The sequence below is a fragment of the Diadema antillarum genome, unplaced genomic scaffold (genome assembly GCF_040938485.1).
Source record: "Diadema antillarum isolate AM-2024a unplaced genomic scaffold, OU_Dant_1.0 seq00000517_RagTag, whole genome shotgun sequence".
In the NCBI taxonomy this organism is placed as follows: domain Eukaryota; kingdom Metazoa; phylum Echinodermata; class Echinoidea; order Diadematoida; family Diadematidae; genus Diadema; species Diadema antillarum.
This window is the reverse complement of record NW_027271470.1, coordinates 1-25,097: the sequence shown is the minus strand read 5'-3', so window position 1 is coordinate 25,097 and position 25,097 is coordinate 1. Positions and strand designations below refer to the sequence as shown.

The 25,097-nt window shown below is 37.5% G+C and overlaps 1 protein-coding gene across 1 annotated transcript; it reads right to left on the bottom strand.

Moving 5' to 3' along the window:
- Positions 1-10,755: 10,755 nt before the first annotated feature.
- LOC139734247 (dol-P-Man:Man(5)GlcNAc(2)-PP-Dol alpha-1,3-mannosyltransferase-like) lies at positions 10,756-24,044 on the bottom strand (the record flags this gene model as incomplete). The annotated part of the gene is made up of 8 exons (XM_071645043.1): positions 10,756-10,961; positions 15,233-15,368; positions 16,974-17,044; positions 18,751-18,956; positions 20,207-20,327; positions 21,155-21,315; positions 23,269-23,416; positions 23,945-24,044. Coding segments are annotated over 8 exons (1,121 nt in total), but the record flags the coding sequence as incomplete, so codon positions are not given.
- Between the last annotated feature and the right edge of the window lie 1,053 nt (positions 24,045-25,097).

Sequence of the window (25,097 nt, the reverse complement as noted above, 5' to 3'; positions counted from 1 at the left end):
AATAATGTCCATGTAGTAAACAAATCTACAGCCTTCACTAATCAAATTTCTTAAGTATTGTGACTGTGAGGTTTTTGATATACTGTGTGATAGTTATGATTGTTTGGCAAAGTACTGCTGAAAGAAAATGAGAGGGTTTCTTTTTTTCAAATTGTTGTTTTTGAAATGAGGAAGAAATTTGATATTTAGTTGCATTCGGGAATTACTTTGGTTTTGGCCCTTGGAAAATTTGAGGTATTTTAGAACCATTCACACTGATGAACCAGAATATCAGGTGATGGCAGAAATGACCTCTGACATTGTATAAAGCTCTCTAGTTTATGGTTACATACAGTATGTTGCTTTTGGCTCAGTGCTGTGTTAGATGCTCGATCACACAAAACCTGCTTCATATAAAGGGTAAGCAGTGGTGAATTTTCTACCACAATGCACACAAAAAAAGAAAAAAAGAAAAACCCTTTGGCTTGTTACTGGCATTGAGTAATGTTAGCTTTCTGATTTTGTAAGTGGTATTGGTAAAGGGGACACACCAAAGGTTTAGATGCAAAAATTGGCATTTTCATATTTGATAGTCATCATCATGTAATTAAAATCCTGTGCAATATATAAAGTTTCTTAATTGTTATCAAAGGCACACAGTGTCAAAAGTCCACTTATAGTTTACATTGACAGCACTTCTTGGTGACACAAAATAGATCTTTCAGTTTATCTGCAGTCACTGACTGATGATGGTAAGCCTGTCCAAGTTTTGTTGAATCTTGTCTACTTTTCATCATTGTATGAATTCTTGGGTCATTGCTGCAGTCCTTTCTAAAGCCCTGTTTTAGCAGACCTTACCCTGACCTTAGCGACGTCTAGAGAATAGAGTTCCTCGCCTTGGACAATAAAACTGCAAAAGAGAGCAAGTGGTACTGTTTTAGTAGACACACACCGCAAAACTTCTCTGTGTAGATGTCCATAACAACCTACCCGTTCATGCTTGAAGGGGGTGTAGTTACAATCCAGGCATGAGACTAGTGAGTAGTGTGCTATTCTGTTTGGATTGTTACTCATGCGTGTTGAATGTATCAAAGGAATGTTGCCATGGGAGCATTCTAATAGAAGGGTTGTCGGGAGTAATATCAGGATAAATGTCATGGTAATTACCCTAGCTGTCTAGGGTAGAGTTTGGCACAAATTACCGCGACAACGTCTGAGCAACATTTTGCAGGGACTGTTTTTAACCTGTTGAGGATGAGTTCCGAGTATAGTCAGGCAAGCCTCTATGAAATATGTGTGTTGCAGCAAAATCAGCCCATCCTCAACAGGTTAACAGGAAGGGTAAGACAGAATTATCTGGATGCTACCAGGATGTTGCCGCGGCAACTCTAGTTCGACAGGCTCTGTTAAAACTGGGCTTTAGAGTAGCATTCAGTAGGCCCGTTCACACACAAGGGAAAAAGTGAGATTTAAAAATCGATTTTCTTATTGCAATCAAAATTTCGAAATTTCTTGTGTGGACAGAAAGATCTCACTAATTTTTGCGATCCTAATCGCGATCCAACTCGCACAATTAGTGTGATTTTTCAGAAAAATCACGATTATTTTGCTAAGCGTCGTGTGTGTGAGCGCGATCGAGATTTGGAAATTGGTATTTTTAATCTCATCGTTCATAGCGCGTGCGAAACTCTGTTGGGACCACGGGGTCAGTCTTCGGTCATGCAAGTTTCGCGCATGCGCAATTTGGCCACTGATCGTTCTTTCCTTGCTGCGAAGTGTGATTTTTCCCTATTTATGAACGGTCAAAAAAAAAAAATTAAAATTTGGATCGCGATTGTAATTTCGATTTTCGTTGTGTGTGAAGGGGCCTAGTGTATACTGTTTCTTCTTTGTTATGACTGGGAGGGTTAAAATACATGTTCTTGGAAAGTTGGTAGAGATCCTTGAGAATGATCAATTGTCACATGAGAGTCCTGGAACCTTTCCGTTTTTGACTTTCAAGTAAATGGTGTGATGTAAGAAATCTGTTCATATTTCATTAGAGAAAGCATGATATAAATTTATGAAATGTATTGCTATATTTTTTGCTTTGAGACACTCAGTAATTGGATATTTTGTCCCAACTGGGATTTGTGTTGTTTGCAATCAGTATTATCAGATATCTGAAGAAGACTGTTGTATCTCATAAACTATTATATGGAAGTCATGCTGCTACATAAATAAACTGAAATAGCTCATATAAAGATGAATTTTACTTCCTCTCAGTTACAAATTGTACATCCTGGCAAATAGTTTATTTCCTTTACCTTCAAAGACTCACTATTTTATCATCAAATTTTTCGGGGTTTTTTTTTGTGCTAGAATCATCTGTGATGACATCATAGTTGGGGACGTTTCCAAAATTCTGAATTACGGCAGTTTGTATTTTTTAGGAGAGTACAGAACTGTTGATTTAGTTTCCTACAAAGTAAAAATTTCTAGCTACTGGTATGACGTACAGCTCAGACTTTACTAGCCTATTAAATGCACCTCCTTTTTTCTTTTCAAGTTGTTACACATTTTTGTATTATGTGGTAAAATCATCTGAAAATTAGGATTTCCATTTTTTCTTCCTTCAAACAACCTCAGTATCATCCTTGTGATGTACAGTGTATGTAATACCTTCTATTATGGATATTCCTGAAGGAAGTGAATGTTCCTTGGCTAGGATAGTGTATGGATACCCACCATGTTTGATTTCAGTTTGTCTATGGCAAAACAGAGAAATCGTTCCATTGTCACTCGTCCAAAAGTCTGCGTTTAGGAGATATCAATTGCACTTCTTTCCCCACTTACTTTAGACATTTTTATTGGTGCTTTCAAAGCATTGTGGCATTAGCAGAGCACACTGCAGCAAAGCTTTCTTGTACAGCCAGGTCTCATAGTGAGTGTGGCATGAAATATGTTAACATGAAGGTATAACATATTCTGCACCATTTTTAGATACACACAAAGCAAGGTACATGTATAAGCATTAGCATTCAGAATTGCTTTATAGAAGATGATTGATGCCTTTTGTGTGGAAATCTGTGAATGGCCAGAATTGCCATGCTCCTTGTTTGACCATAGTATTAAAATAAACTTTTTCTGAAGCACAGTTAAACTCTTTATTTTAATTGATATCTCATTTGTGACAGCATAGTGTTTTCAAAACACTTGAGTGTTCCTTCAAATCCATTATTATATGGAGCATTTTTGATCAGCCAGCAAAATTCAACTTGTTTTGAGAGTGCATAAATCTGCCATTTACAGTATTCATACAGTGTAGTGTTATCAACTTTGTGAAAAAAAAACCCAAACATATAAAGTATACAAATGAAATAGCTTCCACTTTTCTTTTCTCCAGAAAGGGCCAAAAATGTACAAGTTTCAGCTAGCTGTGATTCTGCAAACAAGTACAACCTACATCTTGCATTTTTGAGATAATTTACCGAGTTGAAGTTTAGCACACTCTTTTTGGAGTGTTAGAGATGAAATGAAGCATTTTGTTCTCCCTACTTAGTATGGCACTTGTAAATGAGAATTTTTATTTGAAGTGTAAATAAAATGCAGTATCATGCAGTGAAGAAGCCGTCTATGTACGTGTATCATTTGTTTGTTTTAGCTGTCGTTATGAGCTAAACTGTATTTCTCTAGGAAGAGACATGGATGCAGAGAATTCTCATGGTTGGACATCCAGGTATGTAGCAGCGACTAGAGTGAAAACAAACAATTTACATATTTTTTAGACAAAATCATCTACTTTTCTTCCATAATTGGCTTTGAAATTCAGTGAAACTATCAGATATGTTCCATCTCTACATTTCTGATAGCCACAAGAAATGTCGGTGATAAATTAACGAACACCGTTATAAAGAAATTCCGGTTACAGCAAAGTAAAAATCAGGGCTGCAATGTTATCCACTCTACATATGTATTTTTATTGTTTATTTGTTTGGGTATAACAAAATTTTGATATGACGAAAGAAAACTGCCGGTCCCAAGGACTTTGTTGTAACAGGAGTCCACTGTAGAGGATTCTTAACACTGATGCCATGTCATCTGTATTGCCAAATACATGTAGATTCGTACACTGTCTTGTACGCTTTTGCATGCACAGCATTCACACCGCATGGGATTCACATCGCATGGGATTCACACTACAGCTCTGCATAATTACTTTGAACTCTTTATGTGCCATGTTCGCACGTCCCACTCGGTCGACGGCGTGGCACACACGGGGTTTCCACCATGGCAAATAAAGAGTTATTAGGTGTAAATATAATGTAGGCCTACAGGAAAGCCATTTGGCTGGTGATGCCACATGTGTACAAAGATATAAAGAAAATATAAATTTCATCATATTTTCACTTTTATTGCATAGTGAAAGAATACCTGACATGCCTCTTTCAGAAGGTAGGGGGAAAATATTACCCTCAACATACAATGAAATGTAAGTCAGTGACTAGTTGAGGAAATGGGTACTTTTTTTCAAAAAATGAAATTTCCAGAAATCTCTTTATATTTTCCTTTGGATATCGTTCTACACATGTGACATCCTACACTGTAATCGTCTTTTCATCCAGCAGTAATTGCGCAGTTACTTTTAAAAATTCATAACTTTTGCATTGATCGTCCGATTTTCCCTAAACTTTTACTGATGTGTTCTACTAATATTGTTGCATTTACTAAACTCCACATGTCTAAAGTATGTCCCCAAAAAATTACAATCAGATTTTTGCATTGATAACACCCAATAATGTGTAAAAGCTACTTCAGGGTCTTCAAAATATAACATCTTAGCTCTATTCTGGAGAAAATGCCATTCAATTTGGTTAAGCGGTCACAAAGAAATGAGGATTGTTGTAAAGCATGTCACGAGTCTGATTCTTCCAAGTTTAGCACTTGGATGCTCTTGTGTGTGAACACAATATATAACTTGGAGGGAAGAGATTCCTGACATGCTCTACAAAATTCATAATTTTTCTTTGACCACAGAAGCGAATCGAATGGGGTTTTCTGCAAGATGTGGGCAGTGAGTTATAGTTTTGTACCCTGAAATTGTGTTTGAATTGATTAACTATTTCTAAAGCACTTTATCATTGTGGAGGGTCCTGTTGTAATTATTTTGGGGACATACAGAATGAAGGTGGACTTGTCTAGGACAAGTCCACCTTCATAAACATAAGGATTGAGAGAATGTAGCAATATTAGTAGAACACATCATTGAAAGTTTGAGGAAAATCGGACAATCCGTTCAAAAGTTATGAATTTTTGAAGTTTTTGTGCAGTAACCGCTGGATGAGAAGACTACGGCAGTGTATGAATAACTTAGATGTCACATGCGTACAACAATATAACGAAAATATAAAGAGATTTTCACAAAATTTCATCTTTTGAAAAAAGTACACATTCCCTTGACTCGTCACCGACATATGTTATGGGTAATATTATTCCCCCTGCCCTTAGAAAGAGGCAAGTCAAGTGCTCTTTTGTTATGCGAAAAAAGTGAAAATATGTTAAATTTTCTTTACATTTTCTTTATACTGTTGTACGCATATGACTCATAAGCTATAGTAGTCTCCTCATACAGCGGTTCCAACACAAAAATTTGAAAAATTCATAACTTTTGCATCGATTGTCCAATTTTCCTCAAACTTTCACTGATGTGTTCTACTAATATTGCTGCATTCTCTCAATCCTTATGTTTATGAAGGTGAACTTGTCCTTTAATAAATGTTCCATATCAAGCGGTGCACTCCATACATTGTAGCACACAACAGGATTACACAATGATATCACCTCAACCATCTCTGCAAAATATCAATCTCGACAAATCCCAAATCTAAGACAGAAAAACAAGTCGTCTTTGGCATTTTCAATTTCGTAATGGAAGTGTATTGCCAAGATTACATAGTACAGTGTATTATCTTACACTCACATAGTCAAACAAGACGCATTGCATTTGAATTGATGTCATGGTTATTAACAAGATAAGAATGCATTCCATTTCTGCTATCGTCTCTTTTTGTTCTGAGGAATATAAACAGGTCATTATACTTTTCTCTTCACTTTTTCCCTGGTTGACAGAATAACGATCAATTATGCCAACACAAACACAGGTGCACAAGCATGCACATGATTATGACAAAAATGATAATTTTTTTTAGATGGCAATATTCTGTAAGTTCATCGATTCTCGAGACTGCCAGGTCTTGTGAAATCATGCAAACTCTTGCACAATTAACAAAATAATCCATAATCTCTGGTCCTTTGGCACTTAACCCTCACTGTGCCACACACTTGGGCAATGTACACAGCACTATGGCATTTTCTGTGCCAATTGGCAATCAACTAGCACACAAAGGTTTAAAGGGATCGTATAGTTTTGGTTGAGACCTAATTTCAGGATTTTAACATTTTTTGGTGAGATAATGAGAAACCTCTTATGATATATGAAAGAGCATGTAATTCCATGAGGAATTCAACGTTTATTTGACGAAAGTTGGTTTTGAAATGGCTGAGATATCCAAAACAGAGCGATTCTAATAAAGTGTGGGACCCACACTTTATTACGATGGCTTTGTGTTACTTTGTTTTTGGATGTTTCAGTCATTCCAAACACGATTTTCATCAAATAAACTTTGAATTCCTCTTAAAATGGTTTGCTCTGTACTATTTCATAAGTGTTTTCTTGGTATCTTGCAAAAACTTAAAAGCCAAATTCTCAACTATCCCTTTAAACTTGTAGTCCATGGGCCAAGACCAGAAAAATGGGTTGTTGGTACCATCTGAGGTGGCACAACCTTTTTTGTGTCATTTTGTTTGTCGGGCATAGATATGCTTATCAAGCTATGATAGCATTTCCAAATGAGTAGCTTAGTCATAATAAATGAATTTTTAACCAATTTGGTCTCTTATTTATATCCCTGTACTTCTGAATCGAAACTAAACCGCTATACAAAGAAGAGCACTGCCTTCTGTATGTCCACAGGTGTTCTGTTGTAAACGCGGTGCGCTTAGTCTTTATTCAAGGCAGCGAAGGGAATATCCAAAGGGTTATGATGTCCACAGCTGTCAAGCGGTGCGCTTAGTTCTTTATCTAGACCAATGTACAGTTATCATATCTAAAGTTCCTCATAAAAGGGATTGTCTGTACTGTTTTTATACTACCCTATCAACAAATACATCAGTTTTAAACAAAAATCACTCTGTTCATTTACAATATCATTCATTATAATGTATCGTAGTGTACCGGTACATTGTTTTTGCATTATCTTATATTGTTGGAGGGAAATAAAGCGACATTGGCGTGGTATCAGCGTTTTCACCGTAGCGTTTTCACCGGAAAATGATAAATGATTGAAAAATACGGTAAAATTCACTAGGAATTGCTTTTGTTGTTGTTGTTGTTTTCAGATAAAAGGATATACACTGTATCATACGCTTTGGATATTCCCTTTGCCGTCTAGAATAAAGACTAAGCGCTGTGGACATCATAACCTTTCGGTATTCCCTTCGCTGCCTTGAATAAAGACTAAGCGCACCGCGTTTACAACAGGACACCTGTGAACATACCATAGAGCTGCATTTTACAGCTCTGTGGAACATACAGAAGACAGTGCTCTTCTCTGTATGGCGGTTAGTTTCGATTCAGAAGTATAGGGATATAACAACGAGACCAAATTGGTTAAAAATTCATTTACTATGACTAAGCTACTCATTTGGAAATGCTATCATAGCTTGATAAGCATATCTATGCCCGACAAACAAAATGACATCAAAAAGGTTTTGCCACCTCAGATGGTACCAATATCTGGCCTGGCCCATGGACTATTGGTACAGTCCCTGAATTGAACCCATGGTTGGTACAGTGCTAGTGCTCCACACTGAGTTACACCTTTCTGTGCCGGTGACTTCTGATGGTGTATACAGTTCTATGGACTTGTCTTTGCCAAACAGCTCTCAAAGTGCACAACTGTTCTGGGTGTTCCTCACTTTGCTTTAAAAAGATGCATGATCCCAAAGTTTGCATACATATAAAAGTAATATCAAATTCACATTAACATTTTGAGATGATATGTGCTGTTTCATATGCTAGAGTTAAGAAAAAGAAGAGACCCGCGGGTCTAGCGCTCACCTGAGTATCGCAAGTTCACCTTTCAAGCAGTCACTAATCTAAATTATTCACAGCTCTACCAAAATTTGACCAGGCATTCTCAAGTAGAAGATGAAAATGTACAATAAGGGCCCAATTAAGATTCCTTAATTTGGGGGGATTGGGGCCCCCTGGGGCCCTCTGGGTGGGGCATGGTGCCCATTTTGATAAATTGAGATCCTGACCCCCTAGGGATGCTACCTGCCAAGTTTGACAAAAATCCATCATGAGGTTTTCAGGAAGAAGATGAAAATGTACAATTCAGGCCCCCATTTGGACCCTTCCAACCTTCCAACTTGAGCCTTTGGCTCAGGTGAGCTAAAAAAACATGTTTGGCAATTTATCTTAATTATGACCACACTATGAGGACTGAGCAAAGTAACCTTGGCGTAGTTTTTGTCTGTACATGGCCTTGGTTTCCTCAGAGCTGGCATATACATTGTAGAATGGTCTTGTCCCACCTTATTAATACTGTAGATTGGAATGACCCACACAGAAGTTGTTAATAAAACGAAGAAGAAGAAGAAGAAGAAAAAAGAAGGGACATACCACTTCAAGCTATTGTATTCCAAATTTTGGATGTTCACTGAAACTGAAGATTTAATTATATTTGTATTATCTGAATTACACTAGGTACATTGTACTTGAAAGGATCCCTCAACTTTAATTAGTTAACAATAATTTTAAGATGATTACATGTATAGTTTTCCATATGAGAAGCATGAATATTAAACTATAATGATAAAAAAAATCCATGCAATTTTGTGCTGATACATGTAACTTGTCATTGTCAATTGATCTTTACTATTACTTTTTTTTAAATGAACATTTGGACTTTCTACTTGAAAGTGGCAATTTCCAATTTTCACTATTAATATAGCGAGCAAAGTCAACAAAAGTCATGTTGTGACTGCTTGGGCTGCTTTACTGTACATGCTCATTGAATAATGGGTTAATTAAAATCATCTTAGATATGCTATTTAAACACCGAGAAATAGACTGGGAAAGAATATTAGCACAGCCATACCTTGAGTCACTGTAAAAACACAAAAGTGTGAACATTATTCACTGGATAGGATCTCTCTACAGAACCCTTTCTGGGGAAACTTAACCCGTTCCTTATGGGAACCTGGTATACCAGGTTCCCTTGGGAGCAACTGATATACAGGAACCTGTACCACGTTCCCAAAAGGAAGACGAGAGTGCCTGCTTTAGTGGGCTAAATTCATGTTTCTTTGTGTTAAATGCCGAGAACAGTGAATATGATAGAAAGATTAGAATTTATTCTATCAGCATTTTGTTCTCCTTCTGTTTCAAAAATGCGTATTTCATAGCATTATGTACCTTTCTCCTAATTTAGTTTTGGCTTGTTCTGCTGTAAACTCATACGATCATGTAAATAGCGATGAAGGCTGTTACAGTAGATATCTGTGTTCGCTGACCCCAGTCACCCCATTCAGGTACCTGATTTTGTGAAGAACAAAAGATTCTGTGAGCTCATCAGAGCACGCTCTATTTATACCTCACACTCGATCGATATTTCCATTGTTCACTGGCACATGTAGTTGACCATGGAAAGGGGGATACAATGTACCGCTTGACTGCCTTCACACAGCTGGATTACCAACCTGTCTGCCTCTGTCGACTGGCAATAAGAATCTCATTTGGGGACATTAAAGGTACTCAGAAATTTGCGGAAGGAACGGGTTAAATCCTGCATGTCTATAACAGCAGCTTGTGTGAGAGTACATCAAGTAGGCTTCTGTATTACATCATATTAACTTCAGGCAATTTGTTGGCAATATTGGTAAGACTGCAATACAAACATACACATTTTTTTTTTTTTTTTTTTTGGGGGGGGGGTCAAAAATATTAAAGTATTGAAGTTTAGAATAAAGAAATAATGATCAGTCTACAAATTAAAATGAGTTCACATTTGAATGTGAAGTCCTTGATTACAACTTTTCATTTTAAATATATTCATTTATTAAGGTAATAGTACTTTTTTCCCAGCTTTTCATTTTTTTTCAATGTATTTTACCTGCAAATCCTTTCAATATTTAACTGACAGGCACTTTAGATGTACATTAACTGGCATCATTATGTAGATTATGCAACATTGAACAAATTTCTGACTTTCAATTGGCATTATATATGGCTAGCTCAGTCCTAGGATACAAAAAAAAAACCCAAGTTTTTCTACACCAATTGTCAAAATGAAAAAGAATAATGCACTTAATAAATTGTTATGAGCAAATGATTTCTAACTGTAGCATTCTTCGCTCACTTTGAAGCGGAAAACAAGGTCATCACCTGCACTGTGGCCGAGGACTGACAGATAACGTCACAATAAAAATACACAGGTTTCAGATATCCTAAACAGAAACTTTACAAATTGAAGACTTTTAGAAATCGGTCATTTGGTCATGACTGCTAATCAGACATTGCACAACAATGCAGGCAAAAAACTGTACCCTGAAATATCAAAATTGTACAACATGGCTACTGATAGTCATGTAGCATGTATCTTGAGATGCAAAATTTCTCAAAGAAAAAAAAGAAGAAAAATACAATAAAACGTCCTCTGAGCTTTGATCCAGTTGAAATTAAGATGACCTTCGACAGTGGCTACTCGTCCTTGGTGGTGCCCGACGTGGTCTGGCGGACGGCCACCCGCCTCAAATCCTCCTTGTTGAGCCAGAGGCCTAGGAGAATGAGCAGGTGGCAGGCATGGAGAGCCCCAGAGCTCAGGGAGGTGGAGGGATAGGTGTTCCAGCACATCTCAATCACCCCCAGGATCAGCAACCTGTTGATTGTGAGCCAGGAGTATTAACACCTCTGATAATGTTGATGATAACAATGATAATGATGCTAAACGTTAAAGGGGATGGCTAGTAACTGATCAGTGGGAATCAGTGGGAATGCTGGGGGATGATTGTTCAAATCCTTGTGGGATTCATTTACTAGAAAAGTGGAAATTTTCACGGTGTTGAAATTTTCGCGCATTTCGCGCAACCAGAAACTCGTGCGAAAACAGAAGCACACAAATATTTTTGCTTGCGATATGTTCCTGTGCGTGATGTCTCGATTCCCTGGAATTAAAAACATGTGAAACTCTTCTGACCCCGCCAGGCGCAAAAAATTAATCTTGCGAAAATATCCACTTTTACAGTAACAGTACATTATACATGTATGTGGCCCTGCATCACAAAACAAACAAAAAGTTGCCAGACATGAATTTTTAGTTGAGGGCAGATTCTTAAAGAGCAGATGCTAAGCTTTAAAATGATGTATAACTCAATTCAAATGGACTCCCCTAACCTATCTAAATACTAGAAAGAAAGCACACACTCTGAAAAAGTGTGAACAGAGAAAAGAGGCTCTGAAGTACAGGGTCTATTCAAGTGCTTAATCTTTTACCAAGCCGCGCTAGCTGTGCAATGAAAGGGACAAAACAAAGGATGTAAACCACTGGAGTAACAACAATTGAAGGGATTATCACATTAAGCTGAAATTGAACATGTTCTATTAACACATTCTGTCCATCATTAATGCCAACTTTCGAAGCAGTAGATATATCCTTTCAAAAGTTATTAGACTTGAAAGTGAAGAGTGTGTAAAAGGATTTCAAGAAATGAAAAGGGGACTCTAAGACACACCTGATCATTCTTATTCTCCCTCAAAAATGGATTCTAGAAAAACTGCTGAAAACACATTTTCCCATTCATGTTATGACCCCAAACTAAAGAATAATGTAGAAAAAGGACAGTTCTTTCAGAAAATATGAAAACTCAAGATTGACTTGGTTGACCCTTTTCACCTTTTTTGAGTCCTAACATAAAATCAAGGGGTGCAATTTTTTGTTCGTTTTGTGATGCACGGTCACATCTATATCTATTCTTGTGTGAAAATTATTTGCTTCAGAATGGCCTCGTATTCAAGTAATGTGCAGTTTAAGGCCCCGTCACTGTACAGGCATGCTAACCTGGAAACATTAAACTGCACATTACTTGAATATGAGACCATTCTGAAGCAAATAATTTTCACACAACAATAGATATATAATGTACTCTTAAATGAATCCCACAAGGACTGGAACAATCATCCTCCAACATTCCCACTGATTCCTACTGAACAGTTACTAGCCATCCCCTTTAATAATGATAATAATAACAGTAATACAGACAAGTCATATAAGTAACGGGTCAATTCCATTGTGACTTATGGGATAAAGTGACAATTTTCGGCAATTTCAAACCAGTATTTTGAGAAAATAGTCGCATCAAATGCATTTTTCTCAGTTCATGGTTAGAGCCATCATATCACAGTTTATGAAAACACCATACTTAGTTTGAAAAGTATCATTGCATTACGTACAGCAACGAAAAATTGCTGTCGTGACTTATGGGACATTTGAGGACCACCGTTTTTCACATGGGAAAGTAAGTTCTGAAATATTCTTACACACAGAGTCTCTGGAAAGATATTTTCTTTCCTGAATGTAGCAAAGGGTTGGTGCTTACCCTGAGCCAAGTGGTATGAACATCTACTCATTGGTACAGTAGCAGGATAGGGAAAACCAGTGTGACTGATGGGACACAAAAATGTGACTTATGGGACGCTATCAACTACCACATTTTGAGATTGAGAGAATAATATTTACTGATGCCGGAACAAGTTCTAGCACATCATAAAACCACTCTATGACCAAAGAACATTCAGAAAATAAGCCATCTGAGAATTACACAAGCTGTATTGTGGTCATAATAGTGTATCAGAAATGATACATAAATTCTGCAAAAATTGGCAATTTTCATGAAAAATGAAGGTTTTTTGGAGTCGGACATAACTCCACTCCTTGTTCACAGATGTTCACAAATGAGGTATCAAAATATCCGTTGTGAAAGGCTGCTTTGAGTAAACAATACCAGATCATCTAATTAAGCTTCATTAATCATCTATACTCAATAGTTTGATTTTCATAAAATGCAACCTTTCCGTGGAATTGACCAATGGCATACTCCTCGTACAGTGCATATCACCATAATCCCCATGTGTTTAGATTCCTCAAATGTAATGGGAATAGAAAACAGAGGAGTCTAAAGGGCAGATAGGACTTGAGGTGAGGCTAACCAGCACATGTACAAAACATCTTACATCAAACTATTCACCGTAGTAGCGAACTGAGCGATATACATGTACAGCTATTCAAGCATTCTTGAATTGCTCTTCTACATCATGTTCAACTTGGCTTCAATTAATGGAGGAAAATCTCTGGAATGGAATGATAAAGACCTCATAAAAATCAGTTTGGTAAACTATTGTGCATTATCTTATGGATAACTTAATTCTGAGTTGATGACATCATCATTTCAGCTAATTTGCATAGAATGATGTGGTTGCCATTGATGACACCCTCACTTCAGCTAATTTGCATAGAATGATGTGGTTGCCATTAAAGACACCCTCATTTCAGCTAATTTGCATAGAATTGTGTGGTTGCCTATAATGACACCCTCATTTCAGCTAATTTGCATAGAATGGTGTGGTTGCCTATAATGACACCCTCATTTCAGCTAATTTGCATAGAATGATGTGGTTGCCATTGATGACACCCTCATTTCAGTTAATTTGCTTAGAATGATGTGGTTGCCATTGATGACACCCTCATTACAGCTAATTTGCATAGAATGATGTGGTTGCCATTGATGACACCCTCATTTCAGCTAATTTGCATAGAATGATTTGGTTGCCATTGATGACACCCTCATTTCAGCTAATTTGCACAGAATGATGTGGTTGCCATTGATGACACCCTCATTTCTGCTAATTTGCATAGAATGATGTGGTTGCCATTGATGACACCCTCATTTCAGCTAATTTGCATAGAATGATGTGGTTGCCATTGATGACACCCTCATTTCAGCTAATTTGCATAGAATGATGTGGTTGCCATTGATGACATCATCATTTCAGCTAATTTGCATAGAATGATGTGGTTGCCATTCTGTGACAAAAATTCCAATATTCTTATACCAAAGTTTGATTTCGACCAAAGTCTTTCATTCTGTTCGTCATTATCTTTTAAAGGCAATTTGCACATGTAGTGTCAGACAAAATATCACTTTTAGGTGACCCTTTTCCTCCGCCAAGGAAGGAGGAGGTTCGATGTGATCATCAGGGTTGGTTTGTCTGTTTGCAAAACATATCTAAAAGTTCTGGAATGGATTTGAATAAAACTTGCAGGAAAAGTTGATAATGACACAAGGAACAAATTATGAAATTTTGGTAGTGATCTGGGAATTTTTATGGATTTTTGATGTTTTGGCATACGAGGTCAATGAACTTGGGCTGCGAGTTCTAGCTGCGCATGTGGGAGGATTACATTCGTTGCTGGGGTGACAAGACCTTGTATCTGCAATTTTGGTGAAAATGACTGTTTTTGGATTAATGGTCAGTTAATCAGTTAAGTGATCTCCTGTCCAAATCCTATATGTCTAAACCCCAAAATGAAGCCACCACAGCATGTCAAAGGAATGTCTATCCAATTGGATACTGTGCTTTGGCTGCCATGTTTTTTTGCTCTCCAAAACATTTGACATTTTGTAGATACGAGGTCTTGTTTCCCCAGCGACAATATGCACACTAACGTGCGTGCTCTGCTTAGGCAAGGCACCAGGCAGCTGACAGATGATGGCATAGAAGGCTTTTTTATTTGCAATTTGTGAGCGTGAATGGGTAGAAATTAGTGGCTGGCTTGGAGGAGATCTGCACTTTCACAGTGCCTTTCTAGTTTCCTTTCTTTGGTGAAACTTCTTTGACTAGATTCAATTGTTGATGACAGTGAATGAAACTACCGTATTTCAAAGGTTGCTGCTCTTGTTGGAATTCCCGTGCCTGCCTCCTTCAATTCCAATTCATCTACCTCATCCACTTTATTTAAACAATATTGCTACAGGACAAACCATGGTGAATGCATTAAAGAAACTTTCAATTGCAAAAATATGCACAGTCTGCTTTAAAAATATTTTTGGCGTTTCCTCTCTTTCATTCGCTCTGTCTATCTTGGCCACTTACCTGAAGACATCTGGATAATCCGTGCTCCATAATAAGTATGGCAGGGTGTGAAAATACCACACGTAGAACTGATAATGAAGTGTACGACTGAACACCATACCAATGAAGTTGGAAGCAAATAATGTGCCAACAATATGTACTGTGGTGTCAAGGCAAAAATTGGGAAGCAGATGACAAGAATGATAAACAGATGACCTCTTAGGCTGCGTTCACATAGAAGTATACTATTCGGAGCTCGTTTTCGAGGGCACGCGAATAGCTTGAATCAAACGATAGGATTTCCTCACACCAGTTCACATAAGAGGGCACTATTCGAAAGTACCGAATAGTTGCGAATAGTATAGCAAAGTGGGAATTGAGCTTGTTCGATTTTCTTACAGCGTATACCGTCTCTCATCTATGAAATAATGGCAATTTTGGTCTGGATTTGCCCTTCAGCAAAAATAAGCATGTAGACTGACATCCTGATGCAGTTAAGAAATTGTTAATAAGATTTGCCGGGATGCAGGAGGAAGAAATCCTCACTGCATGGGATGGTGAGTTGACGGTGCGGGTGATGGCATACTGGGTGCCTGAATAGCGAATAGCGAATAGCAAATACCGAATACCGAACACCGTATACTTCTATGTGAACGCAGCCTTAGCTTCTAAAACCAGCACTGAAATAAAAGTAACAAAATAGAGAAAATGTGCAGCATCATGTCATGTCCACATTGACCCCTATTGACCTGTTCCATACTGAATTCTTAATTCCCGTAGACTTAATACATAGGAAACCAGGTTGTCATATGGGACAGGTTAACCTGGTATTTAACATGTTCCTTTTGCTCCCTAATTTTGTGCTACATTTTATTCCAGTAAGCAAGAAAACAAAAACATAAAAATTTTGTTATGGTTAGAGGGAAATATCACAGCCTTGTCTTTCTCCAAGCACCAGTACTTTACAGCCTGGTGTACCAGTACTACATTGTATGTTCCATGAATATTAAAATGCAACACAGCAAACTAAAAAACTAAAAAACAAATAAACAAACAAACAAACAAAAACAATGCATTACCTGAAAGAAACTTTTGCCTACAGATGGGAAATGGACAAAAAAAAAGAGATAACTATAATGACTTCACTTCTGTTGCTAAAATGTTCTTTTGTTGGAAACCGCACATTCAATTTGTGCATTACAGTTTTAATACTACAATTTGTTTGGACCCTCTTTACTTGACAGCAACAACAAAGCACAAAAAGAAACATATTCATATAAGAAACTCTAATCTTTCAATCCATGTCAATTTCTGGTCAGCATAACACAAATAAACATGAATTTTCAATAGGCCATGAATGCTGAGACTCTTGTTCATATTTTGAGAAGCTGGTAAACAAGTTTCCTGTACTTGAGTTGACGCACAGTAACAGGTTAATGTCTTATCTGAGGGAGGCAATGTTATTGCTTATTTCCCGAGGGGAAGGCATGAATATAAAATCAATACTGCCCAGCTAGACTCCATGGGAATTGAACCCAGGCCCTTTAGATTGGGAAACAGATGTGTTGCCAACTGAGCCATCTCATAACCTTAATGCTGGATTTACTCCCATGACCAACAAAACAATGAACTCCGCAGATTCCAAATACTAGAGAAAGGGCTCACACATGTGCAGAGAAAAAACACAAGTCTTTTATAAAAGACTTATGGCATAAATTGTAGATCTGATAATAAGTGAAAACAAGTGGTAACAAAAGGATATAATTGGGAGTGAGAACACTTCTATCTGGAATGGACGGTGTCTTGAGTAGCGCAAATATGCCACCATTCCTCCTGTTGGTTTTGGAGAAAAGATAAGGAATATAGAGATTATGTTATGATAGATTCTATATGACAGCGACATTTTGCACTTGCTACATTTATATGAAATGTCTGTACAAGCACTATTAATGGTGCTGTTTACCATGGGAGCAGTGATTTGAAAAATATTCAAGACATCACATTCGATGCATATGTGTATGTGAGTGTATCACAAAAATGTCCACCATGTCACCAGTTAGCAATAAAGCCTAAAATATAAGGAGACATCACTATTTTTTTCAATAAACCATAACTGTGCACAGGTTAGTCTAGAAACATTTTTTATTATAACTATCATTTACATTTTGTATATTTAACAATACTTAACATCAATTTTACAGGTTCAGACTTTTACATTGGTTATTTCTAATCCTAACTAACATTTCTGAGCTATTATGAAGCACTACAGCTACATTTTTGTTATAATCTGGAAATGGTAAATGATACTTATGTATAAGGGATAAAAGAAAAACAAGTACTGTAAAAGTGATTTCTTTCGCGGTGGTTTTATTTTTCCGCTTTTCGCGCTTCGAGGTTGAACCGCGAATTTAACCTCACGCGCAATGTTTTGAAAATTAGTGCGAAATTAACCACGGAAGGAAATGTTTTGAACTCACTGCCTGTTACAACACTATTGCGCACATGCACACACAAAGATTCCGTGCATTGAGTGTATTGATGGTCAATACACACACTGCGAATACCGTGTAATGTAGGTACAAGCATGTTATGTAGGTACAAGCATGTTATAAAGTACTTGAGAGATGGGATTTCAGGCAAGCCTGCATTAAATTTCAATTTTTATCTAATAAATAAAAGAATAATTGGATTATAGTTTGGGTGTTCATGTGCAAAATAAAACAGTTTTTGCCGACTGTGAATTCACAGATTTTCCAGAACGCGAATTTAAACACGCGCGAAAAAGTCGGCACCGATGGAAACCGCAAAAGTATCTGTATGCAAAAGAAATCACTTTTACAGTAAAAGAAGGGTTTCAGTATTATGTGACATAATTTGGGTACAAAGACTAGATCTGCCTCCTGTAAAGTCGGGGAAAATTAAAGTTTCACTTTTAGAATCTACACAGGCATGGCATTGATATGACACACAACTCAATTAAAAGTAAAGAATGTTGCTAGATTTTGTGAAAATTCTGTAAGCTTCTTGTTTTGTAACTATTGTAGCGAAAAGCATAACTTGAAGGCTACTTGCGCGTTCTGTACAGTGCACCTGCCAAGAATTTCATTTTGAGTAGTCACACAAGAGGGTCATCATCTTCATGGGATGGTATAATTGGTTGAGATGAGGATTCAGCTTTTAACTTTTTGTGAGATACTTAGAAAGCACTTTAAGCATACAATTCTAACAAGAATTCAAAGTTTATTGATGAAAATTGATTTTGAAATGGCTGTGATATCCAAAAATAAAGTAAAACAAAACAATCATAAAAAGGTGGGTCCCACCTTTTATTAGAATTGCTCTGTTTTATAAACCTCAGCCATTTCCAAACCAATTTTCATCACATAAACTTTGAATTCTTCTTAGAGTCATACGTTCTTTCAAATTTCATAAAAGGTTTTTCATTATCTCATAAATTGATCGTACAAAAAAGTGTTAAAAACCTGAGCCCCCTCTCAACCGAAACTATACCATCCCTTTAACCCTTTGACAGCTGTTACCTGTTCCAGCGGTGTACCACAAAGAGGAAGAGGACGATGATGTGTAGAGCTAGGAGGGTCAGCTGGAAATGACGATTGAGGAAGATCTCCTCGGGAAGGAAACGCCAGTTGACTGTCCACTTGAAGAAGAACTGTCGGCTGAGCTCGAAGGAACGGAGGAGGTAGCCCTCTGGGTTCTCCAGCAGAAAGGGCCAGGCAAGACCGAGCTATGGATGATATCAGGGAATCATTATATTATGTCAACTTGGCCCTTAAATCTCATTTTAACAATAAGAGAAGAACACCAGGTCACTGTTTCATGAAAGTTGTCAGTCTCTGACAACTTCAGTATAGAAATAATTGGTTTTGTTTGTTCATTTTTTTCCATTATCTGGGAAGATGGCCGGATAGCCCATATTCAGTTTTGCTAAGCTGGTCTTCCATGGGGTCCTGTTGGATGTGAGGCTGGACCACTTCACCAGGTTAAACACCCTGCTCTTTGAGATGAATGAATGAAGTGGATCTTTTACGTGCATGAGTTGTGATTCTCTCACACGGGACCTCCATTTTATGTATGTCCTATCCGAGGGATACATTGTAGATTGTTTTGCCTCTTGCTAGAGGGGATGGTATGATTACACACAACATTGCTCATTCCAGACTCTGGATCGAACCCGCATCGCTTGGGTCAGAGGCAGACGTGCTTCCGACTGAGCCAACTCACCGCCCTTTGATTTTGATTGGCTTAGATGCTCTGGTGTCTTGACTGTTGCCACGGTGATTGTCAGAAACTGAAAACTTTAATGAAATAGTGCCCAGGAAAGGGTGCCTCAAACTCTAAACTTATTTGTGCAATTACTTTCACTCTTAACAAGTACAACAGCTGTCATAAAGAAAATGAGAGAAAAAAAAACCACCAAAACATAATCAAAATGAATTGATTAGCTCAATGAACACTGTTCAAAAATGATACAATGTGCCTCAAAATATAAAAATCATAATGGAGATGGTTGTACGAAATTAGATATAATGACAAAAATAGGAGAGTAAGAAAATCAGGAATGTTACAAAGCATAAAGCGGCATCATTGTGTGAAAGACTGTAATAAATAAAACAAAGGAAAATATATTATAGAACTTTATAAATCAAGACACGAATCACATGTAAAAATAGAGAAAATTGAACAGAGTATGATAAACAGAGCAAGACAAGGAAATCTAAAAAAAAGTAGGAAAATAATTAAAGATACTAGGTATTCGGGCCCATTGATATAAATACAAAGGTGAGTTGCACGAAGCATTTGACAGAAAACATGTTTAAAACAGTTTGGAGGATGTTTGAAAATAAAAAAGTTATTCACTGCCATCATCATTTTCATCACAAAGATGATAATGATAACGTTTTCAAATATCATTACAACTTCTACTGCATTTTATGTATTCTAAATATTTAAAGAAATAAATGCTACTAAATTCACCTGAATCAGGCCACAGATTGCTAGCATTGGAATGGTTAACCAGAAGCCGTATTCCGTAAGTAGAAGTAGAAGTAGACCCGGGGCAAACAGGAGAATGTTCATCTTGATGCTCACTGCAAGGCTATGGTAGTGCAGAGTTACAAAAGAAGCATTCCAATTCATTTACTAGATTACAAAATGTCCAGATAAGTTTTGAAAGGGAATAAAATTCTTCTCATGTCTTGTGAGCCACTATGAATGAAAGTTACAGTTGTATTTTGGAGACATTTCCAACATTTGTTTAATGTTTTTTTTTTAATTTCTTTAAAACAATGCAATAACTATATCAGACGAAATTCTAAATGAACATAATACACGTAACTGCTAAAATCCTATTTCATTGAAACCTGTAACTGATATTGAGAAGCAACACAAATCTTTAATTTAACTTTTGTTTGAATAATACTGTGATGAAAACAAGGTTATGATAATGACATCTCATCCTTTTTGGGGTTTGCCCTACTGATCTTTAATGAAATCTAAAGAAGGCCAGTACAAATTTTACTTGTGTACTAATGTTGTCACTACAAATACCTGTGGTGACCTTATGATTGTAGAGTTGTACATCAACTTCATGCATAGACATAGTTTTAAATAATTATCTAACAATCTGTGTATGTGTGCAGTTAACACGTTGAGGACGGACTGAACCCATAGACCCCGGCTGAGTACATTTGGGACTCGTCCTCAATGGGTTAATGTTAATCAAATAATTAATTACATTAATGGAATGTGAATAAACAACTTAGCACACTCAAAATTGACTCACATACAACAAAAAGGGAGAGAAGAAAAATGGGACATGGGCTACTCAAAATCACTTCTCTATGCGAGTACAACAGAAATTTAAGCCAAAAGCGAGCCTGTTATTCTTGTTCTGATGTCACGGACTAGTTCCATAAATCCTACCTGAAAAACATGCAGCCAACTGTCCAGCGCCTGTCCATAAAGAGAGCCACAGCGACATAGAGGAAGTACATAGCCACGGGGTCATTGAAGAGACGGAGGACGAAGATGGAATGGATTCGGTACGAAGCACAGCACATGAAGAAGAACACATACGGTGGAGTCTGCATATGAGGTTCCCACACAAACAGGTAAAAAGAATTAGTTTATCTTGGGATGCGCAAAGAATTAGTTTATCCTGGGATATGATCTAGCATACCAGTACAAAGTGTGTATGGTACATTAATTTGCACTTGCTTCTACCACCTGTTGTGTATCTATCTCTGTATCAACGAAAGGTTAGTGTCATTCTTTCCTGGAGGAACAACGCCTATCACTGTGAATACATGTAGGTGTCGAATCTGAATTGAAACAGAAACAATGCAAGGGATCACTTGTCAAACAAACAGAATGCACACTTTCAGAATTTTGGAGAGAGTGCACATTACTGTAAAACTTAAATATTTGCAGCTTGAAACTTGCAAAATGACACTGGCATTCAATGCATTGTAAGACAAAACCTTTTTACTTTCATTAATCTTAGCTCATTGAAAATTAATGGAAATTTCATCCATGTGAAAATTTCTGGATTTACAGTCATGCATATGCACTTTTATACCTGCTACAGGGCACACAAGAAATCTTGATTTGATGACACACTCAAGATTGAATAAGGCTTCTTCATTGGCTGTGTGAACATATCTCAGCATCTCCCAATGTTAACATTAATGTATGACAAGGAAACAAAGATACACTCATTCACTCGTCCAATGAAATCTGCTCCCAAATCTCATGCCATTATTTGGACCTGCGAGAAGCCACATTGGGCCACTCTCAAAAGTCAGATCCACAATTATCCTCACTGCCTAGTCCCTTTACAAGGACCAAAAGCCATTCGTAGTCCCTGTGGACAACACTTGCTCATACAAAGGATTCAGGTGCTTCTTTCTGAATAGTGACCACATTAGACAGATCTTAATCCAACCTTTATGTAAAAAACAAATACCACAGTAAAGAAACAGCAATTTGACTAAACCATGCACCTGATAGAGGACTACAGCTGTACCACTGCTTTCTTAAATATATCATCTACAATAGCCTAACCAGTGAGATTTTGTCTATTTAAAATGTAAGGTATCACTAATCATGAAAAAATAAATACTTGTTTCTTCTTATTCTCTCGAAAATATATGAGCACATTTCCCACCATGACTAAGTTTGATATTGATCATTAAACAGACATGTCAACAAAGAAAGAAATGGAATTTCACAAAATCATTGTCACAAAGACAAAGGCACTTTAGCTCACAAGTCACAAATTGATCTTTACCACTGTACTTTACTGAATTGTTTTTGATATGAATAAGAAAAATAAAATCATATTGTATCCTTCACAGTATGAAATTACTGCAGTGTGGTATGAATCTAGTGATGGTGACTTGTACATGATAACGGGCTGCAGTGCTTAGAATACTGCCAATAGACACAAATTTTTATACAGCAGTCTCCATATAATCTGCTACTCCGCTTTATGCGCCATGGTGTAGACCCCCAGTGAGCCACATTACATGTATTCTGTGTCTGCAATGACATGCCATGCATGCTGTACATTGTATATGTAGCGTAGATACCGTAGGTGCATTATCAGTGTATGGTGGATGTGAGAAGAAAGAAACATGCACTCCAGCTGAGCATTTAATTGGATAAGAAACTCCCCCCCCCCCCCCCCCCGAGAGTACTAACATACATGTAGGTTGTGAAATAAAAATACCATCACCTCTTTATATGCATTTGTGGGGAAAAGTTATAAAAAATTCTATAACATTCTTACATCAAGTTGAAGTGAATGAAACCCATACCAATCTTTTTAGTTGATTTTGCTCTTTAACCCATTGAGGACGAGCTGATTTTGCTATATAACATGCATTTTCCCCATTGATCTGCCCGAGTACACTTAGGACTAGTCTTCAACTGGTTAAGATCAATGTGGACATGAAGTGAAACTGCACTCAGCTGCACTCACTTAACATACATATGTAAAATAGGAAACGGTACTACTTCAGATGCAACTCTCTAACCTTCTTTGTTCTGATGTAGATTCGAAACACCACAAGTATGGTCATCAAGTACAGGCCCATGAATATGTACTGGGCAAGCTTGATATTAACACCTCTGTCAGTGGCATAGTACAGAGCCATGAAGATGTACACAAATCCTGCTGGGTACCTAAAGTGGGGCATGATGGAGTAAGGAAAACAGAAGAAAAGATTACTCAGCATAAATGATGCAAGAGCTACATATAATTCAGCTTGATTTAGTTTATTTCACTGTGAATTGCTTTATCTATTTTCATAATCATTCATTTTTTGATTTATTTTGATTTCTGATAGCTTTAAAATGGCTGTATCTCAGTGGAACCACTGCTACCTACGTTAGTGGTACAGAAAAGGTTAATTTATTTTCACCTGGTTTATCATAACACTGATCTATCAATGCCACCTTACCTATGGCTAGTTACAGCAAAATATAACTGATCATAAGAAGTGAAAATACTTGAATGATATCGACACCGAGATCTCGGTATGAAACGTGTGCCAATGTAAAAGTTTGTGACTGTATAATATACTATGGGCTATTCTGTGAACTCTACAGTTTAATCACATACATAAAGATTTAGATGGTACAATATGTAGAAAGGTGGGAAGAGGTGTCCTTCATTAACTAGTATCCAGCAGGATGCCGGGGTCTACTTACACGAGAGGACCAGTGTCTCCCTTAAGTTGCATGTAGTTGTAGGTGCCATTTACCACACCCTCTACTTCTTGCATGTACGCCTTCCAGTCAATCTCAGTATCTGTTGGTATTAATAATCACACAATAAAACACATGAAAACAACATACAAACATTCATTAACTCAGCCAGGGCTACGTTTTAATTTGCCTGGTCATTCAGCCCCCCACTTTTTGTGCAGCATTAAAAGGAATAGGGCCTACATAAGGTGTCATCACTCCCCCCCCCCCCCCTCAATTTTTTACCCTGGAAGTACTGTACATGTCGCACTAAAAAGAAATAGACAGAGATCTTGAAGTGTGAGTGTGGTAAGATTATGTTTTTGCACTGAAGACCCCACCCCCTTTTTTTTTTGCTTGTCAGCTGAAAAAACCTGACATTTGAAGTGGAAGGGGAGAGATGAGCTGAAGACCCTTTTTTATTTTGCGTGTCAGCTGAGGAAACCCGGAAGTGCCCCCCCTACTTTTGAAAACGCTCTGCCGACCATGTGATGTCATTGGATGTAGACCTCTAGACCTATTATGCTATGTGCACATGGTGCATGTTGTCGTTCATGTTGCGTGCCTTCTCACATGCGAACTTTTGGTACGCTTATGGTATCCTTTTGGAGCACATCGGGAAGGGGTACACTACAGTATGGTACGGTACACAAAGTTTAGGCTATGTAGGACTTTAAGAGTGTTTAGAGTGCTCCTCTGGCGCAGGTACAGTACGGTACAGTATGATTAATCCCTGGGCACTCCTTGTTCACAGTTAGCAGGTTAGAGTTAAACACCGGCGCGGGGCGCTGTAACCAGTAACAGCACCCTGACTTGTATGCAATTTAGTGAAGTAATCAAGTGCACTGTGATGCTTGCAATTCAGTAAACAACTCATCGTTCAAAACGACACTTGGGTTCGCAACGAAAAGTCACATGTTGTGATACCACAACAAGATAAATCGTCATCATCTTTGATACCATCTTCGCGAGATGCGAATCGCCATTTTGAACACATCATGAATATAAAATTATTTGCGCATGCGCGAATGAATATTCATTTCATTTCTCAGCTAGCCCTCCTTTTTTTTTTCCACACGCAACATTGTGTAAATATATTATACAGTTGTATGTGCTA